The sequence below is a fragment of the Oncorhynchus clarkii genome, chromosome 9 (genome assembly GCF_045791955.1).
Source record: "Oncorhynchus clarkii lewisi isolate Uvic-CL-2024 chromosome 9, UVic_Ocla_1.0, whole genome shotgun sequence".
Lineage (NCBI taxonomy): Eukaryota > Metazoa > Chordata > Actinopteri > Salmoniformes > Salmonidae > Oncorhynchus > Oncorhynchus clarkii.
In genome coordinates, this window is record NC_092155.1 from 33,264,438 (window position 1) to 33,285,789 (window position 21,352).

Consider the following 21,352-nt stretch of genomic DNA (forward strand, 5'->3'; position numbering starts at 1 on the left):
CATGATACATGAACGTTGCATTACTATTTATCTTTCTGATAAAATCAACAGAAAAAGAGACGTCCCTTTTTCAGGACCCTGTCTTTCAAAGATAATTCGTAAAAATCCAAATAACTTCACAGATCTTCATTGTAAAGGGTTTAAACACTGTTTCCAATGCTTGAACAATGAACCATAATAAATTAATGAACATGCACCTGTGGAATGGTCATTAAGAAACTAACAGCTTACAGACGGTAGGCAATTAAGCTCACAGTTATGAAAACTTAGGACACCAAAGAGGCCTTCCTACTGACTCTGAAAAACACCAAAAGAAAGATGCTCAGGGTCCCTGCTCATCTGCGTGAACGTGCCTTAGGTATGCTGCAAGGAGGATGAGGACTGCAGATGTGGCCAGGGCAATAAATTGCAATGTCCATACGGTGAGACACCTAAGACAGTGCTACAGGGAGACAGGACGGAGGGCTGATTGTCCTTGCAGTGGCAGACCACGTGTAAAAACACCTGCATGGGATCTGTACATCCGAACATCACACCTGCGGGACAGGTACAGAATGGCAACAACAATTGCCCGAGTTACACCAGGAACGCACAATCCTTCCATCAGTGCTCAGACTGTCCGCAATAGGCTGAGAGAGGCTGGACTGAGGGCTTGTAGGCCTGTAAGGCAGGTCAACACCAGCTCTTCTCTGACGAGTTGAGGTTTTGTCTCACCAGGGTTGATGGTCGGATTTGCGTTTATTATCAAAGGAATGAACGTTACACCGAGGCCTGTACTCGGGATCGATTTGGAGGTGGAGGGTCCGTCATGGTCTGGGGCCGTGTGTCAAAAAAACATCAGCCTGACATTGTTGTTATTGCAGGCAATCTCAACGCTGTGCGTTACAGGGAAGACATCCTCCTCCCTCATGTGGTACCTTTCCTGCATGATCATCCTGACATGACCCTCCAGCATGACAATGCCACCAGCCATACTGCTCGTTCTGTGTGTGATTTCCTGCAAGACAGGAATGTCAGTGTTCTGCCATTGCCAGCGAAGAGTCCGGATCTCAATCCCATTGAGCTCGTCTGGGACCTGTTGGATTGGAGGGTGAGGGCTAGGGCCATTCCCCCCAGAAATGTCTGGGAACTTGCAGGTGCCTTGGTGGAGATGCACTGCAGTACTTAATGCAGCTGGTGGCCACACCTGGTGGCTATCTCTTCACGGCGGAGGCTCAGGTGCAGGACGTAGACCCCCTCCGCCCGCAGATCCCTTCGCTTTGGTCGCGGCCCTAGCGCATGGACCTTCACTGGAGAAACCGGGCCGCAGATCATCGCCAGAGGAACCAGACCACCGATCATCGCCGGACTGGGGACCTTCGCTGCAGGCTCCGGACTGGGGACCGTCGCTGGAGGCTCCGGACTGGGGACCGTCGCTGCAGGCTCCGGACTGGGGACCGTCGCTGCAGGCTCCGGACTGGGGACCGTCGCTGCAGGCTCCGGACTGGGGACCTTCGCTGGAGGCTCCGGACTAGGGACCTTCGCTGGAGACTCCGGACTGGGGACCTTCGCTGCAGGCTCCGGACTGGGGACCGTCGCTGGAGGCTCCGGACTGGGGACCGTCGCTGCAGGACTGGGGACCGTCACTGCAGGCTCCGGACTGGGGACCGTCGCTGCAGACTCCGGACTTGGTACCGTCGCTGCAGGCTCCGGACTGGGGACCGTCGCTGCAGGCTCCGGACTGGGGACCTTCGCTGGAGGCTCCGGACTGGGGACCTTCGCTGGAGGCTCCGGACTGGGGACCGTCGCTGCAGGCTCCGGACTGGGGACCGTCGCTGCAGGACTGGGAACCGTCACTGCAGGCTCCGGACTGGGGACCATCACTGCAGGCTCCGGACTTGGTACTGTCGCTGCAGGCTCCGGACTGGGGACCGTCACTGCAGGAGCCGGACTGGGGACCGTCGCTGCAGGCTCCGGACTGAGGACTGTCGCTGCAGGGTCCGGACCGGGGACTGTCGCTGCAGGCTCCGGACCGGGGACCGTCGCTGCAGGACTGGGGACCGTCACTGCAGGCTCCGGACTGGGGACTGTCGCTGCAGGCTCCGGACCGGGGACTGTCGCTGCAGGCTCCGGACCGGGGACCGTCGCTGCAGGCTCCGGACTGGAGACCTTCGCTGGAGGCTCTGGACTGGGAACCGTCACTGGAGGCTCCGGACTGTGGATCAACGCTGGAGGCTTCGTGCCGTGGATCATCTCTGGAGGCTTCGTGCCATGGATCATCACTGGAGGCTTCGTGCCATGAATCATCACTGGAGGCTTCGTGCCATGGATCATCACTGGAGGCTTCGTGCCATGGATCATCACTGGAGGCTTCGTGCCATGGATCATCTCTGGAGGCTTCGTGCCATGGATCATCACTGGAGGCTTCGGGCCATGGATCATCACTGGAGGCTTCGTGCCATGGATCATCACTGGAGGCTTCGTGCCGTGGATCATCACTGGAGGATTCGTGCCGTGGATCATCACTGGAGGCTTCGGGCCATGGATCATCACTGGATGGAGTGATGACGTGGAGCCGGAACAGGTCTGTGGAGCCGGAACAGGTCTCACCGGACTGAGGAGACGTACTGGCAGCCTAGTGAGTGGAGCTGCCACGGATCATCACTGGAGGCTTCGTGCCACGGATCATCACTGGAGGCTTTGTGCCGTGGATCATCACTGGAGGCTTCGTGTCGTGGATCATCACTGGAGGCTTCGTGCCATGGATCATCACTGGAGGCTTCGGGCCATGGATCATCACTGGAGGCCTCGTGCCATGGATCATCACTGGAGGCTTCGTGCCATGGATCATCGCTGGATGGAGTGATGACGTGGAGCCTGAGCCGGAACAGGTCTCACCGGACTGAGGAGAAGTACTGGCAGCCTAGTGAGTGGAGCTGCCACAACACGTCCTGGCTGGATACCCACTCTAGCTTGGTGAGTGTGGAGAGCTGACACAGGACGCACTGGGCTATGACGGCGCACTGGAGGCATAGTGCGTAGAGCCAGCGCAGGCCACACTGGACCATGGAGGCGCACCGGAGGTTTGGAGCGCAGAGCTGGCATAACTCGTCCTGGCTGAATACCCCCCTTAGCCCAGCAAGTGCGGGGAGCTGGAACAGGCCACACTGGGCTTTGCTGGAAAACCGGGGACACCGTGCGTAGAGCTGGTGCAGGATAACCTGGGCTGACGAGACACACCGGAGGCCAGGAACGCTGAGCCTGCACATGGCAGGGTCTTGTCCCCTGCCATAACCTCCTGTCCATGTCCATGAGGTCCTCCACTCACTCTTCAAGCGGGCCCATGATCCCTGCTACTCCTGGCCCCGCTACTTGGTCCTTTGGTGGTGGGTAGTTCTGTAACGTCTCTCGTCAGAATGAGGATCGGACCCAAACGCAGCGTGGTAAGTGTTCATGATTTTGATTTATCAAAACACAAAAAAAAAAATAACAAAGTGAAAAACGAACAGTTCAGTAAGGCAAATTAACTATACAGAAAACAACTACCCACAAAACATAGGTAGGGAAAAGGCTGCCTAAGTATGATTCCCAATCAGAGACAACGATAGACAGCAGCCTCTGATTGATAAACCACACTTGGCCAAAAACAAAGAAATAGAAAACATAGAAATAAAGAAACTAGAATGCCCACCCTAGTCGCACCCTGGCCTAACCAAAATAGAGAATAAAAGCCTCTCTATGGCCAGGGCGTGACAAGAACAAAGAATCATATAGTGATCTATTATATCCCCTTACTGTTTTTTTACAAGTATTGATTGTTTGTTAATATCTATTACATTTTTTTTATTTAACCGTTGTTTAACTAGGCAAGTCAGTTAAGAAAAAAATATTATTTACAATGACGGCATATGAACAGTGGATTAACTGCCTTGTTCAGGGGCAGAACGACAGATTTTTACCGTGTCAGCTCAGGGATTCGATCTAGCAACCTTTACATATGGCATATCTAATCTAGCAGATAAGCCACTCTTTGTTGAAAAATGTATAATTTTTTATTGCATGAGCAATATTTACTGTAAGCCACACTTCATTAGACTGTGTGACAAGAGGTACTTTTGGTGAGCGTGTGTGTTGGCGGGTGAACCATTCATGGTAATTGTCTGTTCAGCAATGGTCAATGCCATATAGAAATGGTAATTACAGAAAAGATAACAGCAACAACATGTCCACACCACAATGCAGAAATGATCTAGTCTCCCTTTATTATACAGTGCCTTGCAAAAGTATTCGGCCCCCTTGAAATTTGCGACCTTTTGCCACATTTCAGGCTTCAAACATAAAGATATAACACTGTATTTTTTTGTGAAGAATCAACAACAAGTGGGACACAATCATGAAGTGGAACGACATTTATTGGATATTTCAAACTTTTTTAACAAATCAAAAACTGAAAAATTGGGCGTGCAAAATTATTCAGCCCCTTTACTTTCAGTGCAGCAAACTCTCTCCAGAAGTTCAGTGAGGATCTCTGAATGATCCAATGTTGACCTAAATGACTAATGATGATAAGTACAATCCACCTGTGTGTAATCAAGTCTCCATATAAATGCACCTGCACTGTGATAGTCTCAGAGGTCCGTTAAAAGCGCAGAGAGCATCATGAAGAACAAGGAACACACCAGGCAGGTCCGAGATACTGTTGTGAAGAAGTTTAAAGCCGGATTTGGATACAAAAGTATTTCCCAAGCTTTAAACATCCCAAGGAGCACTGTGCAAGCGATAATATTGAAATGGAAGGAGTATCAGACCACTGCAAATCTACCAAGACCTGGCCGTCCATCTAAAATTTCAGCTCATACAAGGAGAAGACTGATCAGAGATGCAGCCAAGAGGCCCATGATCACTCTGGATGAACTGCAGAGATCTACAGCTGAGGTGGGAGACTCTGTCCATAGGACAACAATCAGTCGTATATTGCACAAATCTGGCCTTTATGGAAGAGTGGCAAGAAGAAAGCCATTTCTTAAAGATATCCATAAAAAGTGTTGTTTAAAGTTTGCCACAAGCCACCTGGGAGACACACCAAACATGTGGAAGAAGGTGCTCTGGTCAGATGAAACCAAAATGGAACTTTTTGGCAACAATGCAAAACGTTATGTTTGGCGTAAAAGCAACACAGCTGAACACACCATCCCCACTGTCAAACATGGTGGTGGCAGCATCATGGTTTGGGCCTGCTTTTCTTCAGCAGGGACAGGGAAGATGGTTAAAATTGATGGGAAGATGGATGGAGCCAAATACAGGACCATTCTGGAAGAAAACCTGATGGAGTCTGCAAAAGACATGAGACTGGGACGGAGATTTGTCTTCCAACAAGACAATGATCCAAAACATAAAGCAAAATCTACAATGGAATGGTTCAAAAAGAAACATATCCAGGTGTTAGAATGGCCAAATCAAAGTCCAGACCTGAATCCAATCGAGAATCTGTGGAAAGAACTGAAAACTGCTGTTCACAAATGCTCTCCATCCAACCTCACTGAGCTCGAGCTGTTTTGCAAGGAGGAATGGGAAAAAATTTCAGTCTCTCGATGTGCAAAACTGATAGAGACATACCCCAAGCGACGTACAGCTGTAATCGCAGCAAAAGGTGGCACTACAAAGTATTAACTTAAGGGGGCTGAATAATTTTGCACGCCCAATTTTTCAGTTTTTGATTTGTTAAAAAAGTTTGAAATATCCAATAAATGTCGTTCCACTTCATGATTGTGTTCCACTTGTTGTTGATTCTTCACAAAAAATACAGTTTTATATCTATATGTTTGAAGCCTGAAATGTGGCAAAAGGTCGCAAAGTTCAAGGGGGCCGAATACTTTCGCAAGGCAATGTACATATGAGATGAGTATGTAAACAAAGTGGCATAGTTAAAGTGGCTAGTGATACATGTATTACATAAAGATGCAGTAGATGATATAGAGTACAGTATATACGTATACATATGAGATGAATAATGTAGGGTATGTAAACATTATATTAAGTAGCATTGTTTAAAGTGGCTAGTGATATATTTTACATCATTTCCCATCAATTCCCATTATTAAAGTGGCTGGAGTTGAGTCAGTGTCAGTGTGTTGGCAGCAGCCACTCAATGTTAGTGGTGGCTGTTTAACAGTCTGATGGCCTTGAGATAGAAGCTGTTTTTCAGTCTCTCGGTCCCAGCTTTGATGCACCTGTACTGACCTCGCCTTCAAGATGATAGCGGGGTGAACAGGCAGTGGCTCGGGTGGTTGTTGTCCTTGATGATCTTTATGGCCTTCCTGTGACATCGGGTGGTGTAGGTGTCCTGGAGGGCAGGTAGTTTGCCCCCGGTGATGCGTTGTGCAGACCTCACTACCCTCTGGAGAGCCTTACGGTTGTGGGCGGAGCAGGTGCCGTACCAGGCGGTGATACAGCCCGACAGGATGCTCTCGATTGTGCATCTGTAGAAGTTTTTGAGTGCTTTTGGTGACAAGCCAAATTTCTTCAGCCTCCTAAGGTTGAAGAGGCGCTGCTGCGCCTTCTTCACGATGCTGTCTCTGTGGGTGGACCAATTCAGTTTGTCTGTGATGTGTACGCCGAGGAACTTAAAACTTACTACCCTCTCCACTACTGTTCCATCGATGTGGATAGGGGGGTGTTCCCTCTGCTGTTTCCTGAAGTCCACAATCATCTCCTTAGTTTTGTTGACGTTGAGTGTGAGGTTATTTTCCTGACACCACACTCCGAGGGCCCTCACCTCCTCCCTGTAGGCCGTCTCGTCGTTGTTGGTAATCAAGCCTACCACTGTTGTGTCATCCGCAAACTTGATGATTGAGTTGGAGGCGTGCATGGCCACGCAGTCGTGGGTGAACAGGGAGTACAGGAGAGGGCTCAGAACGCACCCATGTGGGGCCCCAGTGTTGAGGATCAGCGGGGTGGAAATGTTGTTGCCTTCCCTCTCCACCTGGGGGCGGCCCGTCAGGAAGTCCAGTACCCAGTTGCACAGGGCGGGGTCGAGACCCAGGGTCTCGAGCTTGATGACGAGCTTGGAGGGCACTATGGTGTTAAATGCCGAGCTGTAGTCGATGAATAGCATTCTCACATAGGTAGTCCTCTTGTCCAGATGGGTAAGGGCAGTGTGCAGTGTGGTTGAGATTGCATCGTCTGTGGACCTATTTGGGCGGTAAGCAAATTGGAGTGGGTCTAGGGTGTCAGGTAGGGTGGAGGTGATATGGTCCTTGACTAGTCTCTCAAAGCACTTTATGATGACGGAAGTAGTCGTTTAGCTCAGTTACCTTAGCTTTCTTGGGAACAGGAACAATGGTGGCCCTCTTGAAGCATGTGGGAACAACAGACTGGGATAGGGATTGATTGAATATGTCCGTAAACACACCAGCCAGCTGGTCTGCGCATGCTCTGAGGGTGCGGCCTGCAGCCTTGCGAGGGTTGACACGTTTAAATGTTTTCCTCACGTCGGCTGCAGTGAAGGAGAGTCCGCATGTTTTAGTTGCGGGCCGTGTCAGTGGCACTGTATTGTCCTCAAAGCGGGGGAAAAAAGTAATTTAGTCTGCCTGGGAGGGGGCTGGTTTTCTTTTTGTAATCCGTGATTGACTGTAGACCCTGCCACATACCTCTTGTGTCTGAGCCATTGAATTGAGATTCTACTTTGTCTCTATACTGACGCTTAGCTTGTTTGATTGCCTTGCGGAGGGAATAGTTACACTGTTTGTATTCAGTCATGTTTCCGGTCACCTTGCCCTGATTAAAAGCAGTGGTTCGGGCTTTCAGTTTCACGCGAATGCTGCCATCAATCCACGGTTTCTGGTTTGGGAATGTTTTAATCGTTGCTATGGGAACGACATCTTCAACGCACGTTAATGAACTCGCTCACCGAATCAGCGTATTCGTCAATGTTGTTGTCTGACGCAATACGAAACATATCCCAGTCCACGTGATGGAAGCAGTCTTGGAGTGTGGATTCAGATTGGTCGGACCAGCGTTGAACAGACCTCAGCGCGGTAGCTTCTTGTTTTAGTTTCTGTCTGTAGGCAGGGATCAACAAAATGGAGTCGTGGTCAGCCTTTCCGCAGAATGGCATAAGTGTAGTGTAGTTATGCCCTCCGCAAGGCAATCAAACAGGCAAAACGTTAGTATAGAGACCAAGTGGAGTCGCAATTCAAAGGCTTAGACAAAAGACGTATATTTATTTATTTTACCTTTATTTAACTAGGAAAGTCAGTTAAGAACAAATTCTTATTTACAATGACAGCCTAGTAACTGCCTTGTTCAGGAGCAGAACAACAGATTTTTACCTTGTCAGCTCTGGGATTTGATCTAGCCCAACGCTCTAACCACTAGACTACCTGCCACCCGAGCTGTGGCAGGGTCTACAGACAATCACGGACTACAAAAGGAAAACCAGCCATGTCGCAGACACCGACGGCTTGCTTCCTGACAACCTAAACACCTTCTTTGCCCGCTTTGAGGATAATACAGTGCCACCAACGCGGCCCGCTACCAAGGACTGTGGGCACTCCTTCTCCGTGGCCAATGTGAGTAAGACATTTAAGCATGTTAACCCTCGCAAGGATGCAGGCCCAGACGGCATCCCTAGGCGCATCCTCAGAGCATGTGCAGAAAAGCTGGCTGGTGTGTTGATGGACATATTCAATCTCCCTATCCCAGTCTTCTGACCCACATGCTTCAAGATGGCCACCATTGTTCCTGTACCCAAGAAAGCAAAGATAGCTGAACTAAATGACAATCGCCCTTGTAGCACTCACTTTGTCATCATGAAGTGCTTTGAGAGACTAGTCAAGGACAATGTCACCCTAGACCCACTTCAATTTGCTAATTGCCCCAATATATCCACAGACGATGCAATCCCCATCGCACTGCACACTGCCTTATCACATCTGGATAAGAGGAATACCTATGACAGAATGTTGTTCATTGACTATAACTCGGCATTCAACACATTTGCACCCTCCAAGCTCATCATTAAGCTCGAGACACTGGGTCTGAACCCCTCCCTATGCAACTAGGTCCTTGATTTCCTGATGGGCCGCCCCCAGGTGGTGAAGGTAGAAAACAACACCTCCACTTTGCTGATCCTCAAGACTAGGGCCCCACGAAGGTGCATGCTCAGCCCCTTACTGTGCTCCCTGTTCACCCAAGAGTGTGTGGCAAGGCACGCCTCCAGCTCAATCATCAAGTTTGCAGATGTTGGCTTGATTACCAACAACGATGAGACAGCCTACAGTGAGGAGGTGAGGGCTCTGGGAGTGTGGTGCCAGGAAAATAACCTCTCACTCAATGTCAACAAAACAAAAGAGATGAATGTGGACTTCAGGAAAGGAAGCACCCCCCTATCCACAATGACCGGACTGCAGTGGAGAAGGTGGAAAGCTTCAAGTTCATCGACGTACACATCACTGACAAACTCAAATGGTCCACCCACACAGCCAGTGTGGTGAAGAACCTCAGGAGGCTGAAGAAATTTGGTTTGGCACCTAAAACCCCCACAAACGTTTACAGATGCACAATAGAGAGCTTCCTGTTGGGCTGTATCACCACCTGGTACGGCAACTGCACCGCCCAAAACTGCAGGTTTCTCCAGAGGGTGGTGCGGTCTTCCCAACACCTACCCGGGGGCAAACTATCTGCCCTCCGGGACACCTACAGCACCCGATGTCACAGGAAGGCCAAAAAGATCATCAAGGACAACAACCACCTGAGCCACTGCCTATTCACCCCACTATTATCCAGAAGACGAGGTCAGTGCAGGTGCATCAAAGCTGGGACCAAGAGACAGAAGAACAGCTTCTATCTCAAGGCCATCAGACTGTTAAATAGCCATCAGTAGCACATTAGAGGCTGCTGCCTATATGCATCGACTTGAAATCACTTAATTAATAATTAATGGAGCACTAGTCACTTTAATAATGTTTACATATTTTGTATTACTCATCTCATATGTATATACTGTATACTATTCTACTGTATCTAAGTCTATGCCGGTCTAACATTGCTCGTCCATATATTTATATATTCTTAATTCTTTAGATTTGTGTGTATTGAGTATATGTTGTGAAATTGTTAGATATTACTTGTTAGATATTACTGCACTGTCAGAGCTAGAAACGCAAGCATTTTGCTACACCCGCAATAACATCTGCGAAACGTGTGTATGAAACCAATAAAATGTGATTTGATTTAGATGGGAGAATTTTTTGATTGATTGATAGAATATGATAGCCTGAACATGTTAATGTAGTTTAGGTGTCTAGTTTGAATAGTTCAAAAGTTATGCTTTGCTAATAATAAGCTAATGAATATAATTATAGTTTATAAGTGTATTAAAGAATTTGAAGTTATGATAGCCTGAACATTTGAAAGTTGGTGTTGTAGCTTAAATTGCGATGGAAAGATTGATTGATTGATTGATGATAGGATTGGATAGTTTGAACATGTGAAAGTTGGTTTGGTGACTCTAGCTTGAACAGTTCAAGAGATACTGTTGGTTGTATGTTTTATGCTAAAGTATGCAAATATAAACTGAACAGAAATATTAACTGAGCTGATATAAAAGATTCCAGAAATGTTCCATATGCACAAGAAGCTTATTTCTCAAATTGTTGGCATTCCTGTTAGTGAGCATTTCTCCTTTGCCAACATAATCCATCTACCTGACAGGTGTGGCATATACATTTTTTATTTATTTAACTAGGCAAGTCAGTTAAGAACAATTTCTTATTTACAATGACCGCCTACCCCAGGTGACACTGGGCCAATTGTGCACCGCCCTATGGAACTCCCAATCATGTCCTGTTGTGATACAGCCTGGAATTGAACCAGGGTCTGTAGTGACATTTCTAGCACTGAGATGCAGTGTCTTAGATTGCTGCTCCACTCGGGAGCCCCATGAAGCTAATTGAACAACATGAGCCTTACACAGGTGCACCATGTTTCGGGACAATAAAATGTGCAGTTTTGTCATACAACACAATGCCACAGATGTCTCAAGTTTGAGTGTGCAATGTGCATGCTGACTGCAGGAATGTCCACCAGAGCTGTTGCCAGAGAATTGAATGTTAATTTCTCCACCATAAGCCTTGTTTTAGAGAGTTTGGCAGTACGTCCAACCAGCCTCATAACCGTAGACCACGTGTAACCATGCCAGCCCAGGACCTCCACATCAGGCTTCTTCACATGTTTGGATTGTCTGAGACCAGCCACTCGGACAGCTGATGAAACTGTGGGTTTGCACAACCAAATAAATTCTGCACAGAAACCGTCTTAGGGAAGCTCATCTGCCTTCTCGTTGTCCTCACCAGGGTCTTGACCTGACCACAGTTTGGCGTCAAAACCGACTTCAGTGGGCAAATGCTCACCTTCAATGGCCACTGGCATGCTGGAGAAGTGTGTAGGTGAGCAGTTTTCTGATGTCAACGTTGTGAACAGAGTGCACCATTGGGTTGGTGGGGTTATATTATGGGATACTATGGACAACAAACACAATTGCATTTTATCGATGGCAATTTGAATGCATAAAGATACTATGACGAGATCCTGAGGCCCATTGACATGCCATTCATCCGCCGCCATCACCTCATGTTTCAATCAGCATGATATTGCACAGCATGACTAGACATGTCACCCATTGAGCATGTTTGGGATGCTCTCGATTGATATGTACGACAGCGTGTTTCAGGTCTCGCCAATATCCAGCAACTTTGCACAGCCATTGAAGAAGAGTGGGACAACGTTCCACAGGCCACCATCAACAGCCTGATCAACTCTATGCGAAGGAGACGTGCCGCGCTGTATGAGGCAAATGGTGGTCCCCTGTGGCTCAGTTGGTAGAGCATGGCGCCAGGGTTGTGGGTTTGATTCCCACAGGGGACCAATACAAACATGTATGCATTCACTACTGTAAGTTGCTCTGGATAAGAGCATCTCCTAAATTACTAAAATGAAGATACTGACTGGTTTTCTGATCCATGCCCCAACCTTTTTTTAAGGTATCTGTGACCAACAGATTATGGGCCCAATGAATTTACTTTACTTGACTGATTGTCTTAAATAAACTGTAACTCAGTGAAATCTTTGAAATTGTTGCATGTTAAGTTTATATTTTTGTTTAGTACAGTTATAGTTCTATAGTTTGAAGTAAGAATAGCCTGAACATTTCAAAGTTGGTCTTGTAGCTTAATTGGACAAGGAGCAGGACTATTTTGAATAGCTATTACTGTCTTCCTATTGTTCCCTTTCAAACACATTATTTTATGAAAATTCCAAATCGTTATAGTAGGAAAATAACTTAATAGTATCATAAATGGCTTGAATGCAAGCCATCTAAGTTGGAGCAGTGGCAAATCCAAATAATTCCCATTCAAACCTATGGCGCTTCTATGAACATTTATAATTCAAAAAGTAGACATAGTATCAAAAAACCTTTGACAAGGAATCAAAGTTGGGTCAGTCTGAACATCGCAACATTGGTTTGGTGTTTATAGCTTAAATGGTGTAATATTCCCCATGTAAGTCTATGACCCTTTTTTTGTCATTGAAATACGAATGTATTAAATATTGTTGTAGTACAAAAAGTATAAATGTAATAAAAAAATATTTCCTCAAGCAATCCAAGTTGGGGCCATCAGCACATTTAAAAGTTGGTTTCATGTTAACAAATCATAATAACTTAAATCATTTAAGCGCTTGAGTGGGCAGAATAAATAAGTAAGCACATTCATTGTACATTGAATGTATAATGCGCATTTCATTGAAAAACTATCTCAAAGTGCTACAGTGAGCACTACTCATCAATGAATGCGGGGCTTGTACCGCATACCTAGTCAAACGTCAGCTTGGCTTTTGTCCCTCCAAGACAAAGCACCAAATTGTATTGTATTAGGTAATTTATTTTGTCTACTATCATCTCTGAATTTGTGACTAACACAAGTTGTTGATTTCTAAAGAGATGCTAAACCTAGCTGCTTCCGGATCCTATCACATCTCTTAGAAAATGTGCTCCAAAAGGGTTCTTTGGCTGTCCCCATAGGATAACCATTTTTGGTTCCAGATAGAACCCTTATGGGTTCCAGGTAGAACTCTTTTCTGGGGAAAAGGCTCTACACGGAGCTCCTGAGTGGTGCAGCGGTCTAAGACACTGCATCTCAGTGCTAGAGCCATCACTACAGACACCCTGGTTTGAATCAAGGCTGTACCACAACCGGCCGTGATTGGGAGTCCCATAGGGCGGCACACAATTGGCCCAGCGTTGTCCAGGTTTGGCCAGTGTAGGCAGTAATTTAAATAAAAATTTGTTCTAAACTGACTTGCCTAGTTAAATAAAAAAAAAAACATGGAACCAAAAAGGGTTCTCCTATGGGGCTAGCCAAATAAGCCTTTAAAAGGTTCTAGATAGCATATTTTTTTCTATTAGTGAACGAGCATAGCGTCTTTGTTCTTCATCATATGCTCTGCCAGAGCGTGCTCTGGGATGAGCTACCAACCCTGTCGTTCACGTTTTGTTGACATGACAACATGACTTCATGCCACTATTTTATATTTGTATGTTTTCCCAGTGTACACCATGTTCAGGACTGAGTTAAAATTATTCAACTAGCTATCTAAATTGTGAACTAGATCGAGATGGAGCACACATTTTGTTTTATTTATCCCAAAAGTTATAATTCCCCCAGTCACAGATCTGTGTAAACCTCTGACAATGAAGCTGATCTCAGCTATGAATATTCAACAGAACTCCACAGATGACAAGACTGTGTTCGGATCAGAGGTCTGGTTAAGAACTTAGATGTACTGTAAGGCTGTGCTGGTTACTATGACATGATTTTGTTATTCAAAGAGAGCTCAGGCACAAAACCAAAATGTTCAATGTAGCCAACCCCTCCCTGTTTTCTGCAGTTCAATATTTGATGCAGCTCCTAAGTGATATTGTTTTTAGCGCCACACTGATGGAAAAAGAGAGAGTGTGCTGACAGTTGTGGTGTGTAATAATAGCACAGGGCGTAGTCAGACTTGAATTGTCTCTTCCAAAAAGGACCTTCAATAAAACAGGATGAACACAATAAATTTAGGAACCACTTCCAAAACAGAAATGATCCAACTCTATAATGACCAAATTACCCATTTGTGCAAGTTAAACATCCATGGTTACATTACAAGTGCCATCAGTTTAAAGTTTTGCATTTACAGTTTAGAAAATATACCACGTACAGTACAAAATGCAGCAATGTGATTGAAAAAAAAATGTAATGAAAAACTGTGCCTGACACTGCAAGGATTTCTAAACACATTTCCCAAATGTTTGTGTCATTTTTGTCTTGACTTCTAAGTCAAAAGGAATGTCTATAAGTACAAAGACACTCAAAGTGTAAGGTTAGGTGTGGTTTGTTACACGCTATGACTAGCTAGCTGACCATAATACTAACACCTTTTTTTTGAACATGCCAAGCTGCCAAAAGACAGTATTGTTAGTGTCAGAGACTAAAATACAATTACATGCTGTTTGTGTCATCCTGAAAACATGTAGATTTATTAAGGAATCAAAGTGGCAAGAATCTTCTCCTCAACTGGGCAAACACACCACAGACACAGTGAGCAATGGTCGGCCACGGACTGTTTTTGGTCTTTCCATAGTCCTCTGTCCTCTACTTTTTTTGACGTGTGTCAAAGAACAAATTATGTACCTAGCTCTCTCAGTGTTTGGCCCCAATGTATCTCCCGGTCCCATGCATGCAAGATGGTCAGTATAGCATGTATTGTTACAATGGTTAGCTTACAAGGGGTAAAAAAGAGATAGTTAGAAAAGTAACTCACCAGAATCAGCAAATTCTGAGGGGACAGAGGAAGAAAGAGAAATACAGAGAGAGAGAAAAGATAAACCAGATGATGTATAAGTTGATAAAACATGATAAAACATTGGATCTTATGAAAGGTTTGCATTATGCTTAGGCCATTAACACCAATGAGAGTTTGCTCTGAATTATCTGAATGAGCTGGATAAATTATGGTTAAGTAGATCAAAAAATTAAATAAGCACATTTGGCCATTGGAATATTGCTACACTCTTAGAAAAAAAGGGTTCCAAACTGGTTCTTTGGTTGTCGAAAAAGTTCTACATGGAACCCAATAGGGTTCTACCTGGAAACAAAAATAGTTATTCAACGGGTTCTCCCATGGGGGACAGCCGAAGAACCCTTTTAGGTTCTAGATAGCACCTTTTTTGACAGACATGTACTGGACTTTATAGACATGTTTTTTTGCAAAATGGGCTTTGTTGTTCCTGAGCTTTACAGTGAGGTTATATTCAGCTTTAACCTCTCTGGGGTAGGGGGCAGTTTTTTGACATCCAGATGAAAAGCATGCCCAAAGTCAACTGCCTGTTACTCAGGCCCAGAAGCTAGGATATGCATATAATTGGTATAATTGGATATAAAACACTCTAAAGGTTCTAAAACTATTACAATATTGTCTGTGAGTATAACAGAACTGATATGGCAGGCAAAACCCTGAGGACAAACCATCCAGAATTTTTTGTTGTTGAGGTCATAGGATTTTCCAATTGTTTTCTATGGGACTCCCTTATTATTAGGAACCTGGTTACAGTTCCTATAGCTTCCACTAGATGTCAACAGTCTTTAGAAATTGTTCGATGATTTTCTTTTGAGAAATGAAGAAGTCATTGTGTCACTCCAGGTGACTCCAGGTGACTCTACTGTTTTGGTGAGCGTGAACTGGAGTGTGCTTCACGTTGTTTTTATCCGGTATTAGAAACAGTTTATTCTGTCTTAAATTTGATCAATTATTTACGTTTTAGGGTACCTGAGGTTGGATTAGGAACGTTGTTTGAAATGTTTGGACCAAGTTTACAGGTAACTTATTAGATACTTTGTAGGCATGTTGGGCGAGTTGAAACCGGTGTATTCCTGAATCAAACACGCCAAATAAATGGACATTTTTGGGTCATAAAGAAGGACATTATCGAACAAAAGGACCATTTGTGATGTTTCTGGGACATTTTGGAGTACCTTTGAAGAAGATCTTCAAAGGTAAGGCATTAATTATATCTCAATTTCTGACTTTTGTGACGCACCTGCCTGGTTGAAATATGATTGTCATGTGTTTGTATGCAGGGCGCTGTCCTCAGATAATCGCATGGTTTGCTTTCGCCGTAAAGCCTTTTTGAAATCTAACACAGCGGCTGGATTAGCAAGAAGTTAAGCTTTATTTTGATGTATAACACATATATTTTCAAGAATGTTAAATATTAGAATTTAGTATTTTGGGATTTTGGGCACTGCAATTTCACTGGATGTTGGCCAGGTGGGACGCTAATACAAAATAATGTACCACAGTCTTTTAAAAAAAATTTATTTATCAAATCTTATTAGTCACATGCGCCAAATAAAACAGGTGTAGACTGTGTAGACTCTTGATAGTACCCATCCCGGGTCCGGGAGCGTAATCATCAACTGACACTAATTAGCATAACGCAACGGACATAAATATTACTAGAAAATATTCCTATTCATGAAATCACAAGTTAAATATATAGAAACACAGCTTAGCCTTTTGTTAATCACCCTGTCATCTCAGATTTTGAAAATATTCTTTACAGTCAAAGCAAGACAAGCATTTGTGTAAGTTTATCGATAGCCTAGCATAGCATTATGACTAGCTAGCAGCAGGCAACCTGGTCACGAATATCAGAAAAGCAATCAAATTAAATCGTTTACCTTTGATGAGCTTCGGATGTTTTCACTCACGAGACTCCCAGTTAGATAGCAAATGTTCCTTTTTTCCCAAAATATTATTTTTGTAGGTGAAATAGCTCCGTTTGTTCTTCACGTTTGGCTGAGAAATCAACCTGGAAATTGCGGTCACTACAACGCCGAAAAATATTCCAAATTAGCTCCATAATATGGACAGAAACATGGCAAACGTGGTTTATAATCAATCCTCAAGGTGTTTTTCAAATATCTATTCGATAATATATCAACCGGGACTGGTGGCTTCTTAGTAGAATAGAGAGAAACAATGGCCGCATTTGTCCTTTATGCACAAAACACTCTGAGAGACTTCAGCTGACCACTGACGCAATGTTGACGATCAGGCTCATTTTTCAAAATAAAAGCCTGAAACTATGTATTGTGACACTAGACACATTAGGGAAGCAGTAGAAAAACATGAATCTGGTTGATATCTCATTCACTGCTCAATAGGGACGCATAGGAACGCAGAGCCTCTAAATAAGAGTCCCTTCCTGTTTTGCAGGCTTTTTCCTGCAACATCAGTTCTGTTATACTCACAGACAATATTTTTACAGTTTTGGAAACTTTAGAGTGTTTTCTATCCTAAGTTGTCAATTATATGCATATTATAGCATCTTTTCCTGACAAAATAGCCATTTACTTTGGGGACGTTATTTTTCCAACAATGAAAATAGTGTCCCCTAGATTCAAGAGGTTGTGAAATGCTTACTTACGAGCCCCTAACCAACAGTGCATTTTAAAACAAATATGAATAAAAATAAGAGCATGAGCCAAGATGGCGTAGCAGTGAAGACGTGTTTTGTTTGTCCTCTTGTGTACTTTTGTATTTTTTTTATTTTTTGTATAAATATATTTTTTTAAATCTCAATCTCTTTTTCGATTTTAAATTTGATTATACCTTCCGGTAACCTGCCTCACCCAATGTGATACGGAATCGATATTATTTTTAACTTTAGAACACATTCAAGAACCTCCAGAAGCTAACCAGCTAATTAGCTACAATATATTTAGTCATTGTTAGTCACTGCTAGCGGCTTTTACCTTCTGCAGAGATACCAGCCCTGTTCTTAGCCTGGATATTACTCGCCAACCTACCAGTATCGGACTGTCTCTCCACAACAACGCCGGATTCCTGCCGTGATCCCTGGGCCACTACTTCTAATCTTCACAGCTAACTTGCATCCTCCGTGGCACCCAGTACCGAAGCTATCCCTGAGGCCCACCTCCCGGCCTACTCAGCCGTTTACCCGAACCCCACTCATGCACGGCTAGAGTCCAATACTCCATCGGATCTTTGCTGTAAACTCTGGACCTTGGCACCGGATCACCACTGCTACCGATTGGCTATAGTGGCTAACGCCACTGCCACGAAGCTAGCACCAGCTAGCCGTGAGCCAGGCACATCTCCCGGCTAGCAAACAAAATTCTACAATACCTTTTTCTCCATCTGGCTTGGATTCTCTGTCGACACGAAGCCCCTCCGCACCACCACGTCTGGTCTGCCGACGAATACTCCATACACTGTGCCTTCAATCAGCCTCCATCTGAGCAGACCCCCCTACCACCCCCGGGCTACTAACTTTAAACGCCGTGTCGCCTGCGTGCTAGCGTAGTGGCTAGCTGTTCCATCTACTGCTGCCCCCTGGACACTATGATCACTTGGCTACATAGCTGATGCCTGCTGGACTGTCCATTAATCACGGTACTCCATTCTGTTTATTTATGTTGTATCTGTCGGCCCCAGCCGCAAACTCAGGCTCTGTGTGTAGTTAATCCGACCCTCTCCGCCTAGTCATCGCCATTTTACCTGCTGTTGTTGTGTTAGCTGACTAGCTATTGTTGTCTCACCTGTTGTTTTAGCTAGCTCTCCCAATCAAGACCTGCAATTACTTTATGCCTTGCTGTATGTCTCTCTCAAATATCAATATGCCTTGTATACTGTTGTCCAGGTTAGTTATCATTGTTTTAGTTTACAATGGAGCCCTTAGTTCCACTCCTCATACCTCTGATATCTCCTTTGTCCCGCCTCCCATACATGCGGTGACCTCACCCATTATAACCAGCATGTCCAGAGATACAACCTCTCTTATCATCAGACAGTGCCTGGGCTTACCTCCGCTGTACCCGCACCCCACAAACCCCTGTCTGCACATTATGCCCTGAATCTATTCTACCACGCCCAGAAATCTGCTCCTTTTATTCTTTGTCCCCAACCCTATAGGCGACCAGTTTTGATAGCCTTTAGCCTTACCCTCATCCTACTCCTCCTCTGCTCCTCGGGTGATGTGGAGGTAAACAAAGGCCCTGCATGTCCCCAGGCACCCTTATTTGTTGACTTCTGTGATCGAAAAAGCCTTGGTTTCATGCATGTCAACATCAGAAGCCTCCTCCCTAAGTTTGTTTTACTCACTGCTTCAGCACACTCTGCCAACCCTGATGTCCTTGCCGTGTCTGAATCCTGGCTTAGGAAGGCCACCAAAAATTCTGAGATTTCCATACCCAACTATAACATTTTCTGTCAAGATAGAACTGCCAAAGTGGGAGGAGTTGCTATCTACTGCAGAGATAGCCTGCAATGTTTTGTCATACTTTCCAGGTCTATACGCAAACAGTTCGAACTTCTAATTTTAAAAATGAATCTCTCCAGAAATAAGTCTCTCACTGCTGCCGTCTGCTTACCGACCCCCCTCAGCTACCGACCCCCCTCAGTTTGTTCTGTTAGGTGACCTAAACTGGGATATGCTTAACACCCCGGCAGTCCTACAATATAAGCTAGATGCCCTCAATCTCACACAAATCATCAAGGAACCCACCAGGTACAACCCTAAACATGGGCACCCTAATATACATTATTCTGACCAGCTTGCCCTCCAAATACACCTCTGCTGTCTTCAATCAGGATCTCAGCGATCACTGCCTCATTGCCTGTATCCGCTACGGGTCCGCGGTCAAACGACCACCCCTCATCACTGTCAAACGCTCCCTAAAACACTTCTGCGGGCAGGCCTTTCTAATCGACCTGGCCCGGGTATCCTGGAAGGATATTGACCTCATCCCGTCAGTTGAGGATGCCTGGTCATTCTTTAAAAGTAACTTCCTCACCATCTTAGATAAGCATGCTCCGTTCAAAAAATGCAGAACTAAGAACAGATATAGCCCTTGGTTCACTCCAGACCTAACTGCCCTCGACCAGCATAAAAACATCCTGTGGCGGACTGCAATAGCATTGAATAGTCCCCACGATACGCAACTGTTCAGGGAAGTCAGGAACCAATACACGCAGACAGTCAGGAAAGCAAAGGCCAGCTTTTTCAAGCAGAAATTTGCATCCTGTAGCTCTAACTCCAAAAAGTTCTAGGACACTGTAAAGTCCATGGGGAACAAGAGCACCTCCTCCCAGCTGCCCACTGCACTGAGTCTAGGTAACATGGTCACCACAGATAAATCCATGATAATCGAAAACTTCAACAAGCATTTCTCAACGGCTGGCCATGCCAAACCTCCTGGCTACTCCAACCTCGGCCAACAGCTCCGCCCACCCTGCAGCTACTCGCCCAAGCCTCCCCAGCTTCTCCTTTACCAAAATCCAGATAGCAGATGTTCTGAAAGAGCAGCAAAACATAGACCCATACAAATCAGCTGGGCCGGACAATCTGGACCCTCTATTTCTGAAACTGTCCGCCGCCATTGTCGCAACCCCTATTACCAGCCTGTTCAACCGCTCCTTCGTATCATCTGAGATCCCCAAGGATTTGGAAAGCTGCCGCGGTCATCCCCCTCTTCAAAGGGGGAGACACCCTGGACTCAAACTGTTACAGACCTAAATCCATCCTGCCCTGCCTATCTAAGGTCTTCGAAAGCCAAGTCAACAAACAGATCACTGACCAGCTCAAATCCCACCGTACCTTCTCCGCTGTGCAATCCGGTTTCCGAGCCGGTCAGGGGTGCACCTCAGCCACGCTCAAGGTACTAAACAATATCATAACCGCCATCGATAAAAGACAGCACTGTGCAGCCGTCTTCATCAACCTGGCCAAGGCTTTCGACTCTGTCAAACATCATATTCTTATCGGCAGACTTATCGGTAGCCTCGGTTTTTCTAATAACTGCCTTGCCTGGTTCACCAACTACTTTGCAGACAGAGTTCAGTGTGTCAAATCGGAGGGCATGTTGTCCGGTCCTCTGGCAGTCTCTATGGGGGTACCACAGGGTTCAATTCTCGGGCCGACTCTTTTCTCTGTATATATCAATAATGTTGCTCTTGTTGCGGACGATTCCCTGATCCACCTCTACGCAGACGACACCATTCTGTATACTTCTGGCCCTTCCTTGGACACTGTGTTACCTAACCTCCAAACGAGCTTCAATGCCATACAACACTCCTTCCGTGGCCTCCAACTGCTCTTAAACGCTAGTAAAACCACATGCATGCTTTTCAACCGTTCGCTGCCTGCACCCGCACGCCCGACTAGCATCACCACCCTGGATGGTTCCGACCTAGAATATGTGGACATCTATAAGTACCTAGGTGTCTAGCTAGACTGCAAACTCTCCTT

General features: G+C 45.4%; 1 protein-coding gene across 4 annotated transcripts in view; it reads right to left on the minus strand.

Annotated features, from left to right (window-relative positions):
- The window catches only part of LOC139416214 (sodium/potassium/calcium exchanger 2-like), a 168,057-nt gene that overhangs the window by 60,680 nt on the left and 86,025 nt on the right, over positions 1 to 21,352 (minus strand). For 3 of the 4 annotated variants that reach the window (XM_071164624.1, XM_071164621.1, XM_071164622.1), the window contains one exon: positions 14,842 to 14,856. The exons of the other annotated variant lie outside the window; for it this stretch is intronic. In XM_071164624.1, coding sequence (XP_071020725.1) covers positions 14,842 to 14,856 — 15 coding nt within the window. The remainder of the gene's footprint in view (positions 1 to 14,841; positions 14,857 to 21,352) is intronic. 4 annotated transcript variants of the gene reach the window in all.